Source organism: Mustelus asterias, chromosome 8 (assembly GCF_964213995.1).
Source record: "Mustelus asterias chromosome 8, sMusAst1.hap1.1, whole genome shotgun sequence".
NCBI lineage: Eukaryota > Metazoa > Chordata > Chondrichthyes > Carcharhiniformes > Triakidae > Mustelus > Mustelus asterias.
In genome coordinates, this window is record NC_135808.1 from 5427206 (window position 1) to 5449298 (window position 22093).

At 44.6% G+C, this 22093-nt stretch overlaps 1 protein-coding gene across 4 annotated transcripts in view; it reads left to right on the plus strand.

The window, feature by feature from the left end:
• The first annotated feature begins 7103 nt into the window (after nucleotides 1-7103).
• LOC144496790 (zinc-binding protein A33-like) overlaps nucleotides 7104-22093 on the plus strand; it is a 39106-nt gene continuing 24116 nt past the window's right edge. For 2 of the 4 annotated variants that reach the window (XM_078217335.1, XM_078217333.1), the window contains exons 1-5: nucleotides 7104-7572; nucleotides 7660-7755; nucleotides 7849-8082; nucleotides 8628-8650; nucleotides 9707-9813. In XM_078217335.1, the coding sequence (XP_078073461.1) occupies nucleotides 7162-7572; nucleotides 7660-7755; nucleotides 7849-8082; nucleotides 8628-8650; nucleotides 9707-9813 (871 nt within the window). In that variant the 5' untranslated portion in view covers nucleotides 7104-7161. The remainder of the gene's footprint in view (nucleotides 7573-7659; nucleotides 7756-7848; nucleotides 8083-8627; nucleotides 8651-9706; nucleotides 9814-22093) is intronic. The other 2 variants (XM_078217336.1, XM_078217334.1) reach the window with 1 other exon arrangement.

Sequence of the window (22093 nt, forward strand, 5' to 3'; positions counted from 1 at the left end):
ATTGTTTCCTGCAGCACCGGGATTCTGTCAGCAGGTGGCAGCGGTGCGCTTTGTAACAGTGAAAGACTTGAGTTCATACAGTCTCGACCCATCCCAGAAACTTAGTGCACCCGCAATGAATTACTCAGAGCTGCTGCACCACCGGTCACAGTAAATCCCACAAGTATCCTCTGATAATGACACTCATTATAACAGCGGCAAGGTGGCACTGTGGTTAGCACTGCTGCCTCACAGCGCCAGGGAGCCGGGTTTAATTCTGGCCTTGTGTCACTGTGTGTAGTTTGCACATTCTCCCCGTGTCTGCGTGGTTTTCAAGGGGACTAGTTGTTTTATTATTATTCATTCGTGGGACATGGGCGTCGCTGGCTGGCCAGCACTTATTGTCCATCTCTCGTTGCGTTTGGGAAGGTGGTGGTGAGCTGCCTTCTTAAATCGCTGCAGTCCATGTTCTGTGGGTTGACCCACAATGCCGTTAGGGAGGGAGTGCCAGGATTTTGACCCAGCGACTGTGAAAGAACGGCGATATATTTCCAAGTCAGGATGGCGAGTGACTTGGAGGGGAACTTGCAGGTGGTGGTGTTCCCATTTATCTGCTGCCCTTGTCCTTCTAGATGGAAGTGGTCGTGGGTTTGGAAGGTGCTGTCTTAGGATCTTTGGTGAATTGCTGCAGTGCATCTTGTAGATAGTACACACTGCTGCTACTGAGGGTCGGTGGTGGAGGGATTGAATGTTTGTAGATGTGGTGCCAATCAAGCGGGCTGCTTTGTCCTAGAACAAAGAACAAAGAACAGTACAGCACAGGAAACAGGCCCTTCGGCCCTCCAAGCCTGTGCCGCTCCTTGGTCCAACTAGACCAATCGTTTGTATCCCTCCATTCCCAGGCTGCTCATGTGACTATCCAGGTAAGTCTTAAACGATGTCAGCGTGCCTGCCTCCACCACCCTACTTGGCAGCGCATTCCAGGCCCCCACCACCCTCTGTGTAAAAAACGTCCCTCTGATATCTGAGTTATACTTCGCCCCTCTCACCTTGAGCCCATGACCCCTCGTGATCGTCACCTCCGACCTGGGAAAAAGCTTTCCATTGTTCACCCTATCTATACCCTTCATAATCTTGTACACCTCTATTAGATCTCCCCTCATTCTCCGTCTTTCCAAGGAGAACAACCCCAGTCTACCCAATCTCTCCTCATAGCTAAGACCCTCCATACCAGGCAACATCCTGGTAAACCTTCTCTGCACTCTCTCTAACGCCTCCACGTCCTTCTGGTCGTGCGGCGACCAGAACTGGACGCAGTACTCCAAATGTGGCCTAACCAGCGTTCTATACAGCTGCATCATCAGACTCCAGCTTTTATACTCTATACCCCATCCTATAAAGGCAAGCATACCATATGCCTTCTTCAGCACCTTCTCCACCTGTGTTGCCACCTTCAAGGATTTGTGGACTTGCACACCTAGGTCCCTCTGTGTTTCTATACTCCTGATGACTCTGCCATTTATTGTATAACTCCTCCCTACATTATTTCTTCCAAAATGCATCACTTCGCATTTATCCGGATTAAACTCCATCTGCCACCTCTCCACCCAATTTTCCAGCCTATCTATCTCCTGCTGTATTGCCCGACAATGCTCTTCGCTATCCGCATGTCCAGCCATCTTCGTGTCATCCGCAAACTTGCTGATTACACCAGTTACACCTTCTTCCAAATCATTTATATATATCACAAATAGCAGAGGTACCAGTACAGAGCCTTGCGGAACACCACTGGTCACAGACCTCCAGCCGGAAAAAGACCCTTCGACCACTACCCTCTGTCTCCTATGGCCAAGCCAGTTCTCCACCCATCTAGCCACTTCTCCTTGTATCCCATGAGCCTTAACCTTCTTAACCAACCTGCCATGTGGGACTTTGTCAAATGCCTTACTGAAATCCATATAGACGACATCCACGGCCCTTCCTTCATCAACCGTTTTTGTCACTTCCTCAAAAAACTCCACCAACTTTGTAAGGCACGACCTCCCTCTTACAAAACCATGCTGTCTGTCACTAATGAGATTGTTCCGTTCTAAATGCACATACATCCTGTCTCTAAGAATCCTCTCCAACAACTTCCCTACCACGGACGTCAAGCTCACCGGCCTATAATTTCCCGGGTTATCCCTGCTACCCTTCTTGGATGGTGTCAAGCTTCTTGAGTGTTGTTGGAGCTGCACCCATCCAGGCAAGTGGAGAGTATTCCAGCACACTCTCGACTTGTGCCTTGTAGATGGTGGATATGCTCTGGGGAGTTAAGAGGTGAGTTACTCGCCGCAGTATCCCAAGCTTCTGACCTGCTCTTGTAGTCACTGTGTTTATGAGGTGAGTCCAGTTGAGTTTCTGGTCAATGGTAACCCCAAGGATGTTGACAGTGGGGGATTCAGTGATGGTTACACCATTGAATGTTAAGGGGCGGTGGTTAGAGTGTCTCTTATTGGTGATGGTCATTGCCTGGCATTTGTGTGGCGTGAATGTTATTTGCCACTTGTAAGCCCAAGCCTGGATATTGTCCAGATCTTATTGCATTTGAACATGGACTGCTTCAGTATCTGAGGAGTCACAGATCATGCTGAACATTTTGCAATCATCGGCGAACATCCCTACATCTGACCTTATGATGGAGGGAAGGTCATTGATGAAGTAGCTGAAGATTGTTGGGCCTGGGACACTAACCCTGAGGGACTCCTGCAGAGATATCATGAGCTGAGATGACTTAACCTCCACAACCACAACCATCTTCTTATGTATCAGGTATGACTTCAACCAGCAGAGAATTTGCCTCCTGATACCCATTGATTCCAGTTTCACATGGGCTCCTTGATGCCACACTCGGTCGAATGCGACCTTGATGTCAAGTGCTGTCACTCTCACCTCACCCTCGAATTCAGCTCTTTTGTCCATGTTTGAACCAAGGCTCTAATGAGGTCAGGAGCTGAGTGACCCTGGCGAAAGCCAAACTGGGCGTCACTGAGCAGGTTATTAGGAACATAAGAACTAAGAGCAGGAGTAGGCCATCTGGCCCCTCGAGCCGGCTCCGCCATTCAATCAGATCATGGCTGATCTTTTCATAGACTCAGCTCCACTGACCCGCCCGCTTACCATAACCCCTAATTCCTTTACTGTTCAAAATTTTATCTATCCTTGCCTTAAAAAGATTCATTGAGGTAGCCTCAACTGCTTCATTGGGCAAGGGAATTCCAGAGATTCATAACCCTTTGTATGAAGAAGTTCCTCCTCAACTCAGTCCTAAATCTGCTCCCCCTTATTTTGAGGCCATGCCCCCTAGTTCTAGTTTCACTCGCCAGTAGAAACTACTACCCTGCTTCTACCTTATCTATTCCCTTCATAATCTTATATGTTTCTATAAGATCTCCCCTCGTTCTTCTGAATTCCAATGAGTATAACCCCAGTCTACTCAGTCTCTCCTCATAAGCCAACCCTCTCAACTCCGGAATCAACCTGGTGAATCTCTTCTGCATCCCCTCCAGTGCCAGTATATCCTTTCTCAACTAAGGAGACCAAAACTGTACACAGTACTACAGATGTGGCCTCACCAGCACCTTATACAGCTGCAACATAACCTCGCTGTTTTTAGACTCCATCCCTCTAGCAATGAAGGACAAAATTCCATTTGCCTTCTTAATTACCTGCTGCACCTGTAAACCAACTCCTTGTGATTCTTGCACAAGGACACCCAGGTCCCTCTGCACAGCAGCATGCTGCAATTTTTTACCATTTAAAGAAAAAAATAATAATTTTGCCGTTATTCCTACCAAAATGAATGACCTCATATTTACCAACATTATACTTCATCTGCCAGACACTCGCCTACACACTTAGACTATCTACATCACTTTGCAGACTTTCAGCATCCTCTGCACACTTTGCTCTGCCACTCATCTTAGTGTCATCTGCGAATTTTGACACACTACACTTGGTCCCCAACTCCAACTCATCTATGTAAACCACAAACAATTGCGGTCCCAACACTGATCCCTGAGGCACACCACTAGTGCCTTATTGCTGAGCAGATGCTGCTTGATAGCACTGTTGATGACCCCTTCCATCACTTGACTGATGGTCGAGAGTAGACTGATTGGGCAGTAATTGGCCGGGTTGGATTTGTCCTGCTTTTTGTGTACAGGACATACCTCAGCAATTTTCCACATTGTTGGGTAGATGTCAGTGTTGTAACTGTACTGGAAGAGCTTGGTTAGGGGAGCGGCAAGTTCTGGAGCACAAGTCTTCAGTACTAATGTTGAAATGTTATCAGGGCCCATTGCCTTTGCAGTATCCAGTGCCTCCAACTGTTTCTTGATATCACGTGGAGTGAATCGAATAGGCTGAAGACGAGCATCTGAGATGCTGGGGACCACTGGAGAAGGCCGAGATGGATCATCCACTCCGCACTTCTGACTGAGGATTGCTGCGAATATCGTCGGTGCAGGCTCGATGGGCCGAATGGCCTCCTTCTGCACCAATTCTATTCTATGATTCTATTCCTTATTAATATTGCAAATAAAAGTGACCTATGAATTCACAATGAACAGTGCAGATATTCTCTACGGTAAATACTGCAGCCGATGAAGCGGGTTGCATTGTTCTGTATGGTGCCGAATTTCGTGTGTGTTATTGGAGCTGCACTTTACCAGGCAAATGGAGAGTATCACTTCACAATCCTGATTTGTGCCTTTTATAGGGGGCAACTTTGGCAGATGAGTTACCTACTGCAGAATTCCCAGCCTCTGATCTTGTCCAGCAGTTGATATATGATCCGCCCAACTGTGTTTCTGGTCAACGCCACCACAGGTTGTTGATGGTGAGGGACTCAGCGCCGGCGATGCTGCTGAATAACAAGAGTCGCTGGTTAGATTCTGTCTTGTTGAAGATGCTCATTGCATGGCATTTGAGTTACATGAATGTTACTCAGCACTGATCACCCCAAGTCAGGGTGTTGTCCAGGTTTTGCCGCATGCAGACACAGACTGTTTCAGTATCTGAGGAGCCGCGAATGGTACTGACCACTTCGCAATCATCAGTGAACACCCCCACTTCAAACCTAATGTCGGAGAGAAGCTCAGTGAAACTCTCGGTCTGGTGTCTGGAAGCCATGGGGAGTTTCAGCACTTTCTCATTCAAATTGCTGAGGTCACATTTCTGTGGGTGAATCCCGCCCCGGTTCTCTTCAGCTCCCTGCTGTGTTCCTGTATTTACTTTGCAGTGAGTGAAAGTTATATATCAGACATTAACAGACCCAATCTTTAATAAAAAAATATAAAATACAGGAAGCACTGAACAGATCAGTCAGCATCAATAGAGAGAACAACAGAATTCACTTTTCAAATCGATGGCCTTCATCGGAACTGGAATATTTTTAGAGTAAATAATTTCTCAGCAAGGACAGTGTCAGGGGAAAGGTCTGTGAGGAACAGCAAGGAGAGGTCGGATGATATGGTGGAAGACAGGAGAGGTTAAATGTCTAAAGGTGTAACGGTACAAAGTCTAAGAGAATGGGGAATGGGACTGGTTCCAGAGCAGTGTTAATGGTTACAGCAGAATGGTAACGGTGGTTAGAATCTGAAGTTCCTGAATTCAAAGCTGAGGCGGAAAGGCTGGAAAGGGCAGAATGGCAATATTCCTAATTCCTGTCAGGAACAACTAAGACTGCATTACCAGAGCTGTGCATAAGCGGCTGTTTGAAAGAGAGACGTGTAGATGAAATTTTAGAAACGAATATAGCTGTTAACAGTGAACTCAGTAAATTAGGATTACTAATTATTTAAGAATACACTTTAGATGGAACATACCGGGATCATAGTCGATTTTACGGTGTTCAGTTACTCTATGATTCTCTGTGGAGTCTAACGAGATCCATGGAGAGAGTTCAGTGTCCAACATTTCATTAGACAGAATGAATCCTATTGCGATTTTCACCAGCTGAACCGACAAACCAGGAGTGCAGTAGATTGGAGTTGACTTGTACAAGTCAGAGTCTGGATACCAAGACTGAGAGCGATCCTGTTCAGTTCCTGATTTCTCCAATGACTTGTTCTCCACTATTACTGTTGTTAAATCCCTCTGTTAGCACAACAAATTATATTTAAATAGTTTTTATTGCGGATTTCAAAGCCAACTAATTATAGCGGCATGTATTGAATTATTGCAGAATTTCAGTATGTAAATCCATCTCGTCGAATGGTGAGCTCATTTTTTTCAAACAGACACAAAACAAGCTCCATATACGTCCTGTGCGATATAAAGTCATCTTGTAATCCAAGCCTCCCTGTCAATGTATCAACTCTCTCTCCCTCAACCACTCCATGTGACAGCGAGTTCCACATTCTCACCACTCTCTGTGTAAAGAAACTCCGCAGAACATCGGAGGAGAGATTCCACTTCAAATGTTCCCTCATCAGTTAAAAGCAAATTACTGCGGATGCTGGAATCTGACGAAGAGACATCCAGACTCGAAACGTTAGCTCTGTTCTCTCTCCACAGATGCTGTCAGACCTGCTGAGATTTTCCAGCATGATCTGTATTTGCTCCGTCATCAGTTGATCTTTCTCTGGGTCCGGTTCCCCGTGAGGGATCCATAAATATTTATAAAACCGCAAGGTTTTCTTTCGAAAATAAACAAAACTTCACAGATCGAACCCTCTAAATATCTTCCCGATACCTGCTGTGTAAAATGTCTCCTTGATGTTTTAATGCGAGCGGCTGCAGTGATGAACACAATTCAGTTTCTGGATCCGGATCTCACACCGAGTTTCACCAGAGTGGTTTTAATCGGCAGCGAGTTCAGACTGAAGAAAAATATAATGGAATCTCGATCCCGCCCATCTCCACCTCCTCCCTCCCTCCCTCCCTCTCCCTCTCTCTCCACTATCAACATTCCCGGGAGCCCAACCCGCCCCCGACAGAGTTCAATGATTCCCCTCCGTTATCCTTTAAACCGCGCCAGTTTTTATCTCTGGTGTGAAAGTGGAGAGGACATGGCCCACTCTGTAATAATAATTCCCTGAGTGATACAGTGAACTTTACCGGGAAATAGCTGAACTGAGGATGTGCGGCAGTAACATCGAAACTGAAAGCGGTTTGAATCAGGAAGTGCTGAGAGTGACCATGGCTTCCAGGCAACAGGTCCAGAGTTTGACCGAGGAGGCAATTTGTCCCATTTGTCTCGATTTCTTCACAGATCCGGTAATACTGGATTGTGGACACAACTTCTGCCGCTCCTGTATCACCCAGTGTTGGGAAAAGAAGGCGATAAACTCCTGTCCGGAATGTAGAGAGGAGTTTCCGGAAAGAAACCTCAGGATAAATCGGGCCTTAGCGAATCTGGCTGAGAAAGCTCGACAAATAAAGCTAAATCCGAAAGAGAAGGAAAGTAAACTTCACTGTGAGGAACATCAGGAAGAACTGAAGCTGTTTTGTGAAACTGACAAGAAATTGATCTGTTACACTTGTAGAGATTCGCGGGAACACAGAGATCACCGCTTCCTGCCTTTCGATGAAGCTGTTGAAATCTACAAGGTAAATGGAAAATATTTTATAAGATGATAGTTTTATCATATTTTCAATCTAACGCTTTCATCCTGTGATTTTCTCTCCCAATCCCAGTATCAGCTGAAATCTTCCTTAGATTCTCTCACAGAGAAGAAATCGGCGGTTCTAGAAACGGAACAGAAACAGAAACGGAAGATTTCTGACGTTAGGGTGAGGTCTCCCTGTGCTGATTTTCTGGGATCTCGGTTAGTTTTGTTCCCTTTATTGCGGGACATTAATTATGTTTCACATTTCATTGGGTAGGAACAGTCGAGCAGTCTGCAGACCCACATCACATCCGAGTTCACTAAAATGCACCAGATTCTCACTGAGAAAGAGCAGCGTTTACTCAGAGATCTCAGGGAAGAAGAGGAGAGGATTCTGGAACCAATGGAGAAAAACCTTCGAGAGATTCAGGAGAATTTAAATTCTATTGAGGAAAAACTCTCGAAGTTGCAGAAACAGATGGAGCAAAAAGATGAGCGGATATTTCTGAAGGTGAGGGAATATATTGCGGCTCAGTTCAGGGAAACTTCACACAGTCACTAAATAACTGATGGTAACTGTGAAATTAATATAGAATTTATGGAAAAATAGCAACCAAATTGAACAGATTTTTGTGTCCCTTCCTGAACGGTTTTCCTGTTGTCTCTGAATTAACGGCTCCCAAACTGACTGCAGATTCCCGGGAATACCTGTAATCGCCCTAGAAATCTTCTTGATGTTCGACATTTGCTTTGTGATCATTTCCGCATTTCCCATGTTAAATGTTCTCCTGGAACTCCAATTGCAAACCAGTTCCAGTTCCATGTTGTGTGTGTGGGTGTGTCTGGTACGGTGTGTGAGAGTCACAGTGTCTGTGAGCAGGACTGATGTTCAGTTCCAGTTTATTTGACTCTTCACAATCATCCCACCAAAATGCATCACTTTACACTTCCATGTGAAATCTCATCTGCTCTGAGTCTGCTCATTTCACCAGCCTGTCTAACTGCTCCTGAAATCTGTTACTGTCACCCTCACTGTTTCTGATTCATTTCTTTCAGCAGGAAGCTTGTCGGAAGAGAAGGTAGGACATGTTCTTTACTGAAACTCTGCAGTTTGGTAAAATAACTCAGTGAAGTGTTGCTACGTATATATTTTTGTTTCCTGTCACAATTTTAAAAGATCATTTTTTTCTGGCGCCAACAATTGACACACAATTAATTTGTGTGTATAATTCACACATACATTTATTACAATAACAAACTTTATTGCAGTGATTAAACAGTATTAGATTCTATATAACTGCTCTACTGTAATAAATTACAAGATGTCATGTAAATAATACAACCTGTTTCCCAGTCCTGAAGTCCTGATGATGGCTGTTAGCATCTGTGACCTTCCGACTGACCCTGAGAGAGCCACACGGTCCATGTTTCCAAGGAGTGAGCCATCCATGTCCCTGCACGGAGCCTGACCAACCTGAGAATGTCTCACGTTAAAGGGGGAATGGGTTCTATTTTAATACGAAATACAAACTGGCTCTGTGTCCTTAACAACTACTACAGTAAACACTTGTATTTATAAAACACCTTTAATGTAATATAAGATCCTAAGGAGTTTCACAGGAGCACTATAAAGTAATTTGAGAAAGAGGCAAAGAAGGAAATATTAATCAGGATGATGGCAGTGGGCTTCAGAGAACGTCTGAAAGGAAGAAAGAGAAATGGAGAGAATCAGTGAGGGAATTCCAGAGCTCAGGACCTCGGCAGCTGAAGGTCCAGCTCTCAATGGGGGAGTGACTGAAATCAGAGATGTTCAAGGTGCCGGAAGTAGAGGAGAGCAGGATTCTGGGAGAGTTGTGGGCCCAGGGATTGCAGAATTGGATATTCAGCTTTGGGATGTTTTCAGCCTTTGTCTTTGTTCTACAAACTTTGTTTATCATGCAGCAAGTGGACAGGCTGAATGTTTATCACATCCTGCAGTCTGTGATGTCTGTTATCCAGTTTTGAACCTTATTCAGGACATGGCTGTTTCCATTCTCTGCCCTTGAATTTCCAAGTCAATCCTTTCTCAGTTCGAGAAACAAGACTAACATTTCACTTTGGACATTTTCTTACATCTTTTTAAAAAACACTTACAGGATTAGTGATGGTGAGCGCGCACTCTCAGTATTTGATGCCGCCCTGTCTATCGGGAAGTTCAAAGACCTTTTTCAGCGCACAGCGTGGAGAGAAATGATGATACCAGGTAAAATTCTTGCATTAATTTTCCTGATTATCAATCCAGTTGTGAAGAAAGTAAATAGGGTTCAAACTCCTAGGTTGAATATTCACATTTCCACTTGTAAATTCCTGGAGTTGCCCGTTCTCATATTTATCTTTCTGTGGGTTCCTCTGGGTAAGTGTCTGAAGCCATCAGCACTGTGTGTCAAAGCAGTGAAGGGATCTTATAACCAGAGAAATAGAGCACCAATCTCAGGATGTGAAATATAATTCCTCTAGGAGACTGGACTTGGTCTCGTCTGTCATTCTGGGAAACATTTTTATCATTGTTTATCAGGAAGGCACACAGACATTCGAGAGCAAGTGTTAAACGGCAGATAATCTGTTTGGTTGAAATGGACACCTTAATCAAGAGGAGGGACTGCAGAAACTATGAATCTGCAGTGGATAAGGGAGGGAGTGCGGTGATCTTATTGAAATGTTCAAGGTTCAAGTTCATAAAGTATAGGAGTTGATTTAGGCCATTCGGCCCATTGGGTCTGCTCTGCCATTCGATCATGGCTGGTATGCTCCTCAACCCCATTTTCCTTCCTTCTCCCCATAATCCTTCAACCCATTACCAATTAAAAATCTGCCTAACTCCTCCTTAAGTTTACTCACTGCCCAAGCATTCATCATACTTTGCAGTAGCAAATTCCACAGATTCACAACCCTTTGGGAGAAGTAGTTTCTCTTCAACTCTGTTTTAAATTTGCTACCCCTTATCCGAAGTCTTTGACCCCTCATCCTAGAATGCCCCACAAGAGTAAGCATCCGCTCCACGTCTACCTTATTCATACCTTTTATCATCTTATTTACCTCAATTTGATCTCCCCTCATTCTTCTAAATTCTAAAGAGTATAGGCCTAAACTGTTCAATTTCTCTTCATACGACAAACCCCTCATCTCTGGAATCAATCTACTGAACCTCATCTGAACTGCCTCCAATGCCATTATATCTTTCCTCAAACAAAGGGACCAAAACGATGCACAATACTTCAGATGTGGTCTCACCAATGCCTTGTATAGTTGCAACAATACTTCCTTACCTTTATATTCTGTTCCTTTAGAACAGAGATGAGGAGAAATTTCTTCAGCCAGAGAGTGGTGGGTCTGTGGAATTCATTGCCACAGAGGGCTGTGGAGGCCGAGACGTTGAGCGTCTTCAAGACAGAAATTGATAAATTCTTGATTTCTCGAGGAATTAAGGGCTATGGGGAGAGAGCGGGTAAATGGAGTTGAAATCAACCATGATTGAATGGTGGAGTGGACTCGATGGGCCGAATGGCCTTACTTCCGCTCCTATGTCTTATGGTCTTATAAATGCCAACATTCCATTCCCTTTCTTTATTATCTGCTGTACCTGCATGCTAGTTTTCTGTGACTCATGAACGAGGACATCCAGATCCCTCTGCACCGGAAAACCCGAAGTCTCTACCCATTTAGATAATAAGTCGCCTTCCCATTTTTTTGACCAAAATGCATGACCTCACACTTGAATTCCATCTGTCACATTTTGGCCCACTCTCCTCACCTATCTATACCCATTTGTAGGGTTATTTCCTCATTGCAACTTACTGTCCCACCTATTTTTGTGTCATCTGCAAATTTGGCTATAGAGCCTTTTATCTCTGTATCCAAGTCGCTGATATAGATTGTAAATAGCTGGGGCCCAAGGACCGAACCCTGTGGCACCTCACTAGTTACTTTTTGCCATCCAGAAAAAAAAACATTTATCCCGACTCTCTGTCTTCTGTCCATCAACGAGTCACCTATCCAAGCTAATAAATTATCCCAATCCCATGTGATATAATCTTGTGAATTAACCTTTTGTGCGTCACCTTATCAAACGCCTTCCAGAAGTCGAGATATACTACATCATCCACTTTGCTTGTTACATCTTCGAAGAACTGTAGCAAATTAGTCAAACATGATTTCCCTTCATAAAACCATGCTGACTCTGATGGGTAGCGTTTTGACTTTCCAAATGTCCTGATATTGCTCCCTTGATAATTGATTCTAACACTTTCCCAACAACAGACGTTAAACTAATTGGTCTGTAATTTCCCAGATTTTGCCTCCCTCCCTTTTTGAATGAGGGCGTTACATTAGCATTTTCTCAATCCACTAGAATCTTTCTGTGTCCAGGGAATTTTGGAATATTATAACCCCTATCTCCACCGCCACTTCCTTTAACACCCTAGGATGGAGGCCATCAGGGCTGGGGAACTGCCCTCGATCCCAATAGTTTGCTGAGTACCTTTTCCCTATCAATGTTGATTGTTGTAAGTTCTACCCTTTCTATTACCTCTGACTTGCCCGTTCCTATAGGAATGGTACTAGTGTCCTCCACTGTGAAAACTGAGGCAAATAATTGATTTAGCATCTCTGCCATTCCAGTGTTCCCCACTATTAACTCTCCGGTTTCATCTTCCAAGGGACCAGCATTCACCTCAGTGACTCTCCTCCCTTTTATATACTTATAGAAGCTTTTGCTATCCTTTTTGATATTTTGCGCTAGTTTTCTTTCGTAATTTACCTTAGCTCTTTTTTGTTACTTTTTTACTATTCCTTTGTTTATGTTGAATGTTTCCTAATCTTCCAGCCTGCCAGCCTTTGCAATATGACATACCTTCATTTTTGTCTTTATATTGTCCTTGACCTCCTTGTTCAGCTTTGGATGTTTTTTTTTTAACCCCCCTCCCTCACTCCCCCCCTTACCATCTTTCTTCCTCACTGGGATATATTTTAGTTGTGAGGAATTGAGTATCTCTTAAACAGCTGCCACTGCTCATCTGCTGTACCACCTTTCAGCCTTCCTGCCCACTCTACTCAAGCCAAATCTGTCCTCATGCCTGTGTAATTTCCTTTGTTTAATTCCAGAACGCCAGTGTGGGACTCCACTTTCTCACCCCCAAACTGAATTTTGAATTCTATCATACTATGGTCACTACTCCCTGGAGGATCCTTAACTATGAGGTCATCAATTAATCTCTCCTCATTACACAATATCAAATCCAGAGTAACCTGCTCCCTGTTTGGTTCCACAACATACTGTTCCAAGAAACAATCTCTAATACATTCAACGAACTCTGGCACCAGGCTACCCTTTCCAACTTGAGTTTTCCAATTTATGTGCATATTAAAATCACCCATCATTATTGCCGTACCTTTCTTGCCAGCTCCCAGTATTTCCTGGTTTATACTGGTGCCCCACTATGGAACTACTGCTTGGGGACCTATCTATTACTTCTACCAAATACTTCTTCCCTTTGCTATTTGTTATTTCTACCTAGACTGATTCCACATCTTGATCTCCCATGCTTATATAATTTCTCATTACAACACTGATCACTTTCTTCACCAGCAAAGCTGCAATACCGACTTTTCCTTTCAGTCTATCTTTCCGAAATGCTGAGTATCCTTGGATGTTCAATTCCCAGACCCGGTCTCTTTGCAACCATGTCTCAGTAATCGCCACCAAACCATACCCTTCTGTTTCTATTTGCACAATTAACTCGTTAATTTTGTTCCCAATGCTTCGTGCATTTAGATACAAAGCTTTTAAATTTGTTCGACTGGTAAATTTCCCTACTCTTTTATAATTCCAAAAAGACATTCACCCATTCTGTCCCTCACCTTTATCATCTGGTGACCAACCACCACATCGCTAACCTGCACTCTTACCTCTTTCTTTAAATTGCGTTTGCTAATTTCCCCTACAACTGAACTCCCCCCGCCCACCCCCCCGCCCCCCGCCACGCGCCCCCCGCCACCCGCCCCCCCGCCACCCGCCCCCCCGCCACCCGCCCCCCGCCACCCGCCACCCACCGCTTTCAGTTTAAAGACCTATCTGCAGCCCTAGTTCTGTGATTCACTACGATTCAGGTTCTATCCAGCATGATTCAGATGAAGACCGTCCCATCGGAACAGGTCCCTTCTTCCCCAGTACTGGTACCAATGTCCCAAGAATTCAAACCCATTTCTCCCACACCAATCTTTAAGCCACGCATTTACCTGCTTATTCTTATTGACACTGTGCCAATTAGCTTGTGGTCCAGGTAATAATCCAGAGATTATCATCTTTTTGGTTGTGCTTTTATGTTAGCTTCTAGCTTTTCATACTCCCTTAGCAGAACCATTGCCCTTGTTTTATCTATGTCGTTGGTATCTACATGTACTATGACAACTAAATCTTTACCCTCCCACACCAAGTTCCTCTGCAGCTCAGATGAGATATCTCGAACCCGAGCACCAGGGAGGCAACACAACCTTCGGGACTCTCAATCCTTGTCACAGAGAACAGTGTCTATGCCCCGAACTATACGATCCCCAATTACGACTACATTTCTTTTCTCTCCCCCCTCCCCTGCCCACGCTGCTGCGATCAGTTGGCTCATCCTCCCTGCAGTCCAGAAGGGAGACAGTAAACACCCACAGGATTAACGCAGTCACACAGTCTAGATCCAAGGAGATGTAGCTTTAAATTTAGAATAGGGAGAGTGATGAGGGAGTTTGGATTGAGTGAGGTGTGTTCTTGAGTGACTCCATTGAGGTAGTGAACCCACCGCTCACTCTATGAATTTGATCAGAGGCCCAATCCATTCTGAGGGCTGATCTTCAGAACAATATCACTGTCCAGTTTCCCACTGGTTTGCAGTGTGGGAAGATGTTCTGAGGAGGGCACAGGAGACAAGGAATCCCCCTCCGAATCCAGTGAGGGAGTGACAGTGGGGATGAGAGGGGGAAAGGAGCAGCAGTACGAAAAATAACTCACCTGGTCACAGAGAAATCATCAAAAGCTGCCTTTATTCCCACAGTGTGAGCCTAAACACTTCAGAACCAGTGGAATAATTTTGAGGAACAGTCACTGTTGTAATGTAAGAAATGCAAAAATGAATTTCCAAACAACAAGATCGCAGGAACAGCATTGTGATAATGATGAAGTTTTCTGTTTTGATGATGTCGTTTGCGGTATATAGGGCAGGAAACAGAGCAAATAAACTCCTTACATCATTTCCAATGGGGTTTCCAGTGGTCCCTAAGACCAGTGATTAGTCCATTCTACAGACTGTTCTTCGAGGTGGGGCATCACCATCCAATGGGAAGATCAAGATTGTATTGAGTCTCCTGGTATGCCAAATGCCTCCAGACAATGAGAATTCCCCTTATGTTTAGTGTGGGAACACTGGATACCTATTTTGAAGCTGCTACATAATTGTGGGGGTTTGATCGCTGCCATTCTTGATATTCTGATAAGTCGTCTGACCTGCCATTCATCTTTGCGCAGTTATATGCTTTTTCCTTAAATTTGATGTTTTCCTTAATTTCTTTAGTGAATCACGGATAGTGAGTTCTCCCATTGGGGATTTTCTTTACAGTAGGAATATATTTATTTTGTATATTCTCAAATACCCTCTTAAATATCTGCCATTGCTTCTCTATTGATGTATCCCCAAGCCTAGGGTCCCAATTCACTGCAACTAGCTCAGCTTTCATGACCAGATAGTTGCTCCTTTTTAAGTTTAAAATACTGATCTTAGATCCACTCTTTTCCCTCTCAAACTGGAATTCAAATTCAATCATATTGTAGTTACTGCTACCGAGGGCAGATGGACGACCCAGCAGTGCCGACAGCAAACTGTATGTCACATCCAGCCTCATGATGAGAATGGTAAAAGACCCCAAGCTGCACAATATTTTGAGCAGCTCAGTAGACAGGGTGCTGCACAGATACACCTGATCAAGGCCAGGCAGGTCCGCCTGTTCCAGGATAGAATTCCTGTTTTGTCCTGAGTGTTCACAGTCACATTGAATGATCTGCAGCAGGTATAGAGGTTATGCTTTATTGATACAGAGCATTGGTAAGACCAGAACATGAGCACTGTTTAAAAGAAAACACCAATTGATTCCTATTCTCGTGTTTTCTGTCCATTTACCTGTTATTATCCCATCAAATTTCAAGTGCACTAAATTGTTCACTAATCTCTTGTGTGGGTCATAATCAAAAACTTTCTCAAAATCTAATACACTACATCCACCAGTTACACCTTCACTATTCTGCTAGTTGCATCTTGCACAGTGGCACAGTGGTTAGCACTGCTGACTCACAGCACCAGGGACCCGGGTTTAATTCTGGCCTTGGGTAACTGTCTGCGTGGAGTTTGTACATTCTCTCTGTGTCTGTGTGGATTTCCTCAGGGTGCTCTGGTTTTATCCCACAGTCTAAAGATGTGCAGGCTAGTAGATTGGCCATGGTAAAAAAAAAATGCCTTTTAGTGTCCCAAGATGTGTTGGTTAAATGGATTAGCCATGGTAAGTGTTTTGGGTTACGGAGAGAGGGCCTGGGCAAGATATTCCGTCAGAGAGTCAGTACAGACTTAAAGGGCCAAATGTCCAACTTCTACACTGGATTCCCTTTCATAAGTCCATATTGACTCTGCCCAAATTTACCATTATTTTCTATCACATCCTTTGTTAAAGATTCTTGCATTTTCTCTCCTACTGATGTCAGGCTAATCAATCTGTCATTCCCCATATTCTCTCTCCCTCCTCTCTTAAACATTGAAGTTACATTTATACCTTCCAATCTGCAGGAACAATTCCAGAGTCTGTAGAATTTTGAAAGATGACCACCAATGCATCTATTTTCTCGACACTCACCTCTTTCAGCTTCTGAAGCCTGGGAGAATTATCTACTTTAAATCCCATTATTTTCTCTACTATTAGTCTTACAAGCAAGATACGAATAAGAGTCCTGCAGTTCCTCATTAATACAGTAATTTATCGTCCATTATTTATGGGAGGTTTTTGATGGTGATCATTGGTGTTTAGGTGGATTATTGAGAATGTTTGTGTGTTCTGCCTTGGTCGTTTAATTTAACATGTAGTTTGTTGTGCGTGTGACCAGTTTTCCTGTTAATTCATGCTTACCTAATGTTAATTATTTATGTTAGAGTATGAGATATATAGTATTAACTGTTTGACTCTTGAACAGTAAAAATATTCTTCACTTCACCACTTATTCTAATTCAGGATCCTGGGGAGTCAGAGTTTATCCCATTGGGCATTAAATACAGCACAGCCAGAACCAGACGCCAGTCTATCACAGGGCATACACTCACACACAAACTAAGCGGCAATCAACCATTCCCAATCGAACCTAACTTGCACATCTTTGGTCTGTGCGTGGAAACTGGAGCACCCAGTGAAATGGGGAGAGCGCGCAAACTCCACACTCACGCTCAAGACCGGATTAGAACCAGGATCCCTGGAACTGTGAGGCAGCAGTGCCACCTCTAAAATTATTGTATTTCTTTAAAATTAGGAAATCTTATGATGTTATTTTGCAAAGGCCAGTGGCACACTGGAAGATTGGGAAACTTATAATGATCAACAAAGGGTCACTAAAAAAGTTAAAGAGAGCACAGATAAATTATGAAAGTGTAAAATATAAAAACAGACAGCAAATGTCTCTATAAGGATGTAAAGAGGAAGAGAGCAGCGAAAGTGAATGTTGGTCTCTTGGAAAATGAGGCTGGGAAGTTAATGCTGGGAAACACAGAAATGGCTGTGATCCTAAATCGATGTTTTACCTCAGTTTTCATGATGGAGGACAGGAGCACATCCCAATAGAAACAGCAAATGCAGAGGTCATAGAAAGGGAGCAACTTGGGACTATCCTCATCATGAAGAAAAAGGGACGTAGGAACACGTGTAGGCCATTCATCCCCTCAAACTTGCTTTGCCATTCTATAAGATCATGGCTGATCTGTGGCCTAATTCCATGTACCTGCCCGAGGCCCATATACCTTGATACCCCTGCTCAATAAAAGTATAGTAAGAGGTTTAACAACACCAGGTTAAAGTCCAACAGGTTTATTTGGTAACAAAAGCCACAAGCTTTCGGAGCCTTAAGCTCCTTCTACAGGCGAGTGGGAATTCTGTTCACAAACAGGGCATATAAAGACACAAACTCAATTTACAAAATAATGGTTGGAATGCAAATCCTTACAGCTAATCAAGTCTTGAAGGTACAAACAATGTGAGTGGAGAGAGCATTAAGACAGGTTAAAGAGATGTGTATTGTCTCCAGACAGGACAGCCAGTGAGATTCTGCAACTCCAGGCAAGCTGTGGGGGTTACAGATAGTGTGACATGAAACCAATATCCCGGTTGAGGCCGTCCTCATGTGTGCTGAACTTGGCTATCAGTTTCTGCTCAGCGACTCTGCGCTGTCGTGTGTCGTGAAGGCCGCCTTGGAGAACGCTTACCCGAATATCAGAGGCTGAATGCCCGTGACTGCTGAAGTGCTCCCCAACAGGAAGAGAACAGTCTTGCCTGGTGATTGTCGAGCAGTGTTCATTCATCCGTTGTCGCAGCGTCTGCATGGTTTCCCCAGTGTACCATGCCTCGGGACATCCTTTCTTGCAGCGTATCAGGGAGACAACGTTGGCTGAGTTGCAAGAGTATGTACCGTGTACCTGGTGGATGGTGTCCTCACGTGAGATGATGGCATCTGTGTCGATGATCCGGCACGTCTTGCAGAGGTTGCTGTGGCAGGATTGTGTGGTGTCGTGGTCACTGTTCTCCTGAAGGCTGGGTAGTGTGCTGCAGACGATGGTCTGTTTGAGATTGTGCAGTTGTTTGAAGGCAAGAAGTGGGGGTGTGGGGATGGCCTTGGCGAGATGTTCGTCTTCATCAATGACATGTTGAAGGCTCCGGAGTAGATGCCGTAGCTTCTCCGCTCCGGGGAAGTACTGGACGACGAAGGGTATTCTGTCCACCGTGTCTCGTGTTTGTCTTCTGAGGAGGTCGGTGCAGTTTTTCGCTGTGGCGCGTCGGAACTGTCGATCAATGAGTCGAGCGCCATATCCTTTTCTTATTTGGGCACCTTTCAGCGTCTGGAGGTGTCTGTTGCGATCCTCCTCCTCCGAGCAGATCCTGTGTATACGGAGGGCTTGTCCGTAGGGGATGGCTTCTTTAACGTGTTTAGGGTGGAAGCTGGAGAAGTGGAGCATCGTGAGGTTATCCGTGAGCTTGCGGTATAGTGAGGTGCTGAGGTGACCGTCCTTAATGGAGATGCATGTCCAAGAATGCAACTGATTCCGGAGAGTAGTCCATGGTGAGTCTGATGGTGGGATGGAACTTGTTGATGTCATCATATAGTTGTTTCAGTGATTGTTCACTATGAGTCATGTTCACCATGTTCACCGCTCGACAATCACCACGCAAGCCTGTTCTCTCCCTGTTGGGGAGCACTTCAGCAGTCACGGGTATTCGGCTTCTGATATTCGGGTAAGCGTTCCCCAAGGGGGCCTTCACGACACATGACGGCACAGAGTCGCTGAGCAGAAACTGATAGCCAAGTTCCACACACATGAGGACGGCCTCAACCGGGATATTGGGTTCATGTCACACTATCTGTAACTCCCACAGCTTGCCTGGACTTGCAGAATCTCACTGGCTGTCCTGTCTGGAGACAATACACATCTCTTTAACTTGTCTTAATGCTCTCTCTACTCACATTGTTTGTACCTTTAAGACTTGATTACCTGTAAAGACTCGCATTCCAACCATTATTCTGTAAATTGAGTTTGTGTCTTTATATGCCCTGTTTGTGAACAGAACTCCCACTCACCTGAAGAAGGAGCTTAAGGCTCCGAAAGCTTGTGGCTTTTGCTCCCAAATAAACCTGTTGGACTTTAACCTGGTGTTGTTAAACTTCTTACTGTGTTTACCCCAGTCCAATGCTGGCATCTCCACATCAATAAAAGTATCACAGACTTAAAGTAGTGTGGCACGGTAGCACAGTAGTTAGCATCGCGGCCTCACAACGCCAGGGACCCAGGTTCAATTCTGGCCTCGGGTCACTGTCCGTGTGGAATTTGCACATTCTCCCCATGTCAATGTGGGTTTCCTCCAGGAGTTGTGGTTTCCTCCCACACTCCAAAGATGTGTGGGCCATGTTAAATTGCCCCTTCGTGTCAGGGAGATTAGCAGGGTAGATACCTTGGGTTACAGGGATAGTTGTTGGTACAGACTTGATGGGCCAAATGGTCTCCTTCTGCACTGTAGGGATTAAACCTAACAATTGAACCAGCATCCACTGCTGTTTGAGGAAGAGAATTCCAAACCTCCACCACTCTCTACATGTGGAATTGTTTTCTAACATCTCTCCTGAACAACTCGGTCCTAATTTTTAGATTATGGCCCTAGGTTCTAGAGCTTTCAACTAGTGGAAACAGTTTATCCTTATCCACCCCATCCCTCTCGGTGATTATTTTGTAGACTTCTATTAGATCACACCTCAACCTTCTGAATTCGAGAGAATAAAGGCCTAATTTATCTAATCTCTCCTCGTAACTAAACTCCTGAAGTCCAGATTTCATTCTTGTAAACCTGCTTTGAACTCCCTCCAGGGCCGAAACATTGTTCCGAAGGTATGATGTCCATACCTGCTCGCAATACTCTAAGTGGGGTCGAACAAGGGATTTTGACAACTGAATTAATCTTCGACTAATTTGTTTGAGTTCTTCAAAAATGTAACAAGCAAAGTGGATAATGGTGATCCTGTAGATGTAGTGTCTCTGGAGTTCAGACACCATTTGATAAGATGCCACACAAAAGGTTAGTACACAAGATTAGTTCACATGGGATGAGGGATAATTTATTATTTTTGATAGAAGATTGGCAAACGAACAGATAGCAGTAAGTCAGGATAAATGGGTGTTTTTTGAATTGGCAAGATGTAACTAGTGGGGTGCCACAGGGTTCAACCCTCAGGCCCCAACTATTTACAATCTATATGAATCACCTGCATACAGGAATAGTGGGTACCACAGCCAAATATTCAGATGACATTAAAATAGGTGGGATAGTAAGTTGTGATAACGAAAGAAGAAATTTACAAATGGGTATGGATAGTTTAAGTGAACAGGACAAAATTTAGCAGATGGAGTTTAAAGTGAGTAAGTGTGAGGTTATCCATTTTGGTCGGAAAAATACAAAGGCAAATTATTAGTGACCTGGGTGTCCTCATGCATGAATTGCAAAAATAAACTAGGATGCAGGTATAGCAGGTAATAAGGAAAGCAAATGGAATATTCATATTTAGTGTTAAAGGGATAAAACATAAAAGTAGTGAAGTGTTGCTGCTATTGTGTAAAAGCATTTGTGAGACCGCACTGAGAATATTGTGTACACTTTTCGTCCCCTTACTTGAGGAGGGATGTAGTTGCATTGGAGGTGGTTCAGAGAAGGTTCACGAGCTGGAGATGAAGGGTTTGTCTTGTGAAGAGAGGTTTGCCAGTTTAAGTCTATACTCTCTGGAGCTGAGAAAATGTGAGGAGATCTAATTGGGGTGTACAAGATGCTAAGGGGCATTGACAAAGCAGACTTCGAGCAGATGTTTCCTTTTGTGGGGCAATTTAAAACAAAAACTGAAAGTTTTAAGATATGGGGTGGCAGATTTAAAACATAGAAGAGAAGAAATTACAGGGGCGATTCTCCCACTGCAACACACATGTTTTTTGGAGGGTCGGGTCGTGAGATGCACGTGGCGGCCATTTCGCGGGTCCCCCGCGAGCGTTTACGACCCATGCACATCTCCCAACCGGAGACCAGGACCGCGCTGAAAACCGGCGTGCCGCTGATTTGCATCATTTCCATACTTTAGAATGCCATTATCGGGATCGACACGACAATCTCCGCCCACGTTAACGTCTCCCACCTCTTTGGTATGATGTCACTTTGACACGAATCAGAGTAGATATATAAAAGTCTCAACCTGATGCAGCAGCCTTGAACTGGCGTGAGGAGGGAAATGCTGTGAGCAGAGTGCGGGGGATGTTGTAGGCAGGCCCTGGAGATGCTTGGTGGGCTTCCTCCTGCTGTCTTCAGGTGCTGGCCTGTGGACCAGTGATATCTGGGTGAGAGGGGTGGGGGCTTCTACTTTCTCAGAACTCTGTGGGCGAGGATCCCCGAAGGAATCCTGCTCAGCCTTCCCTTCCACGGCAGCACTGTAGCTCAGTGGGTGCAGGTCCCTGAAGGAGTCCTGATCAGCCTTCCCCTCCAGGGCACTGTGCAGTGGCATTGTCTTGCCTCAGGGTGTGGTCAGGGACTACACTGAGTGCTGGGGTTCCGGGTTGGGACAGGAGTGCACCTTGTACTGACTGAGGTCTAACCAGATGAAGCAGTTGCTGCTCCAGGCCGAGGTGCCGAGGTTCAGACATGGACTGCATCGAATCTGCTGTCACTGGGCACCC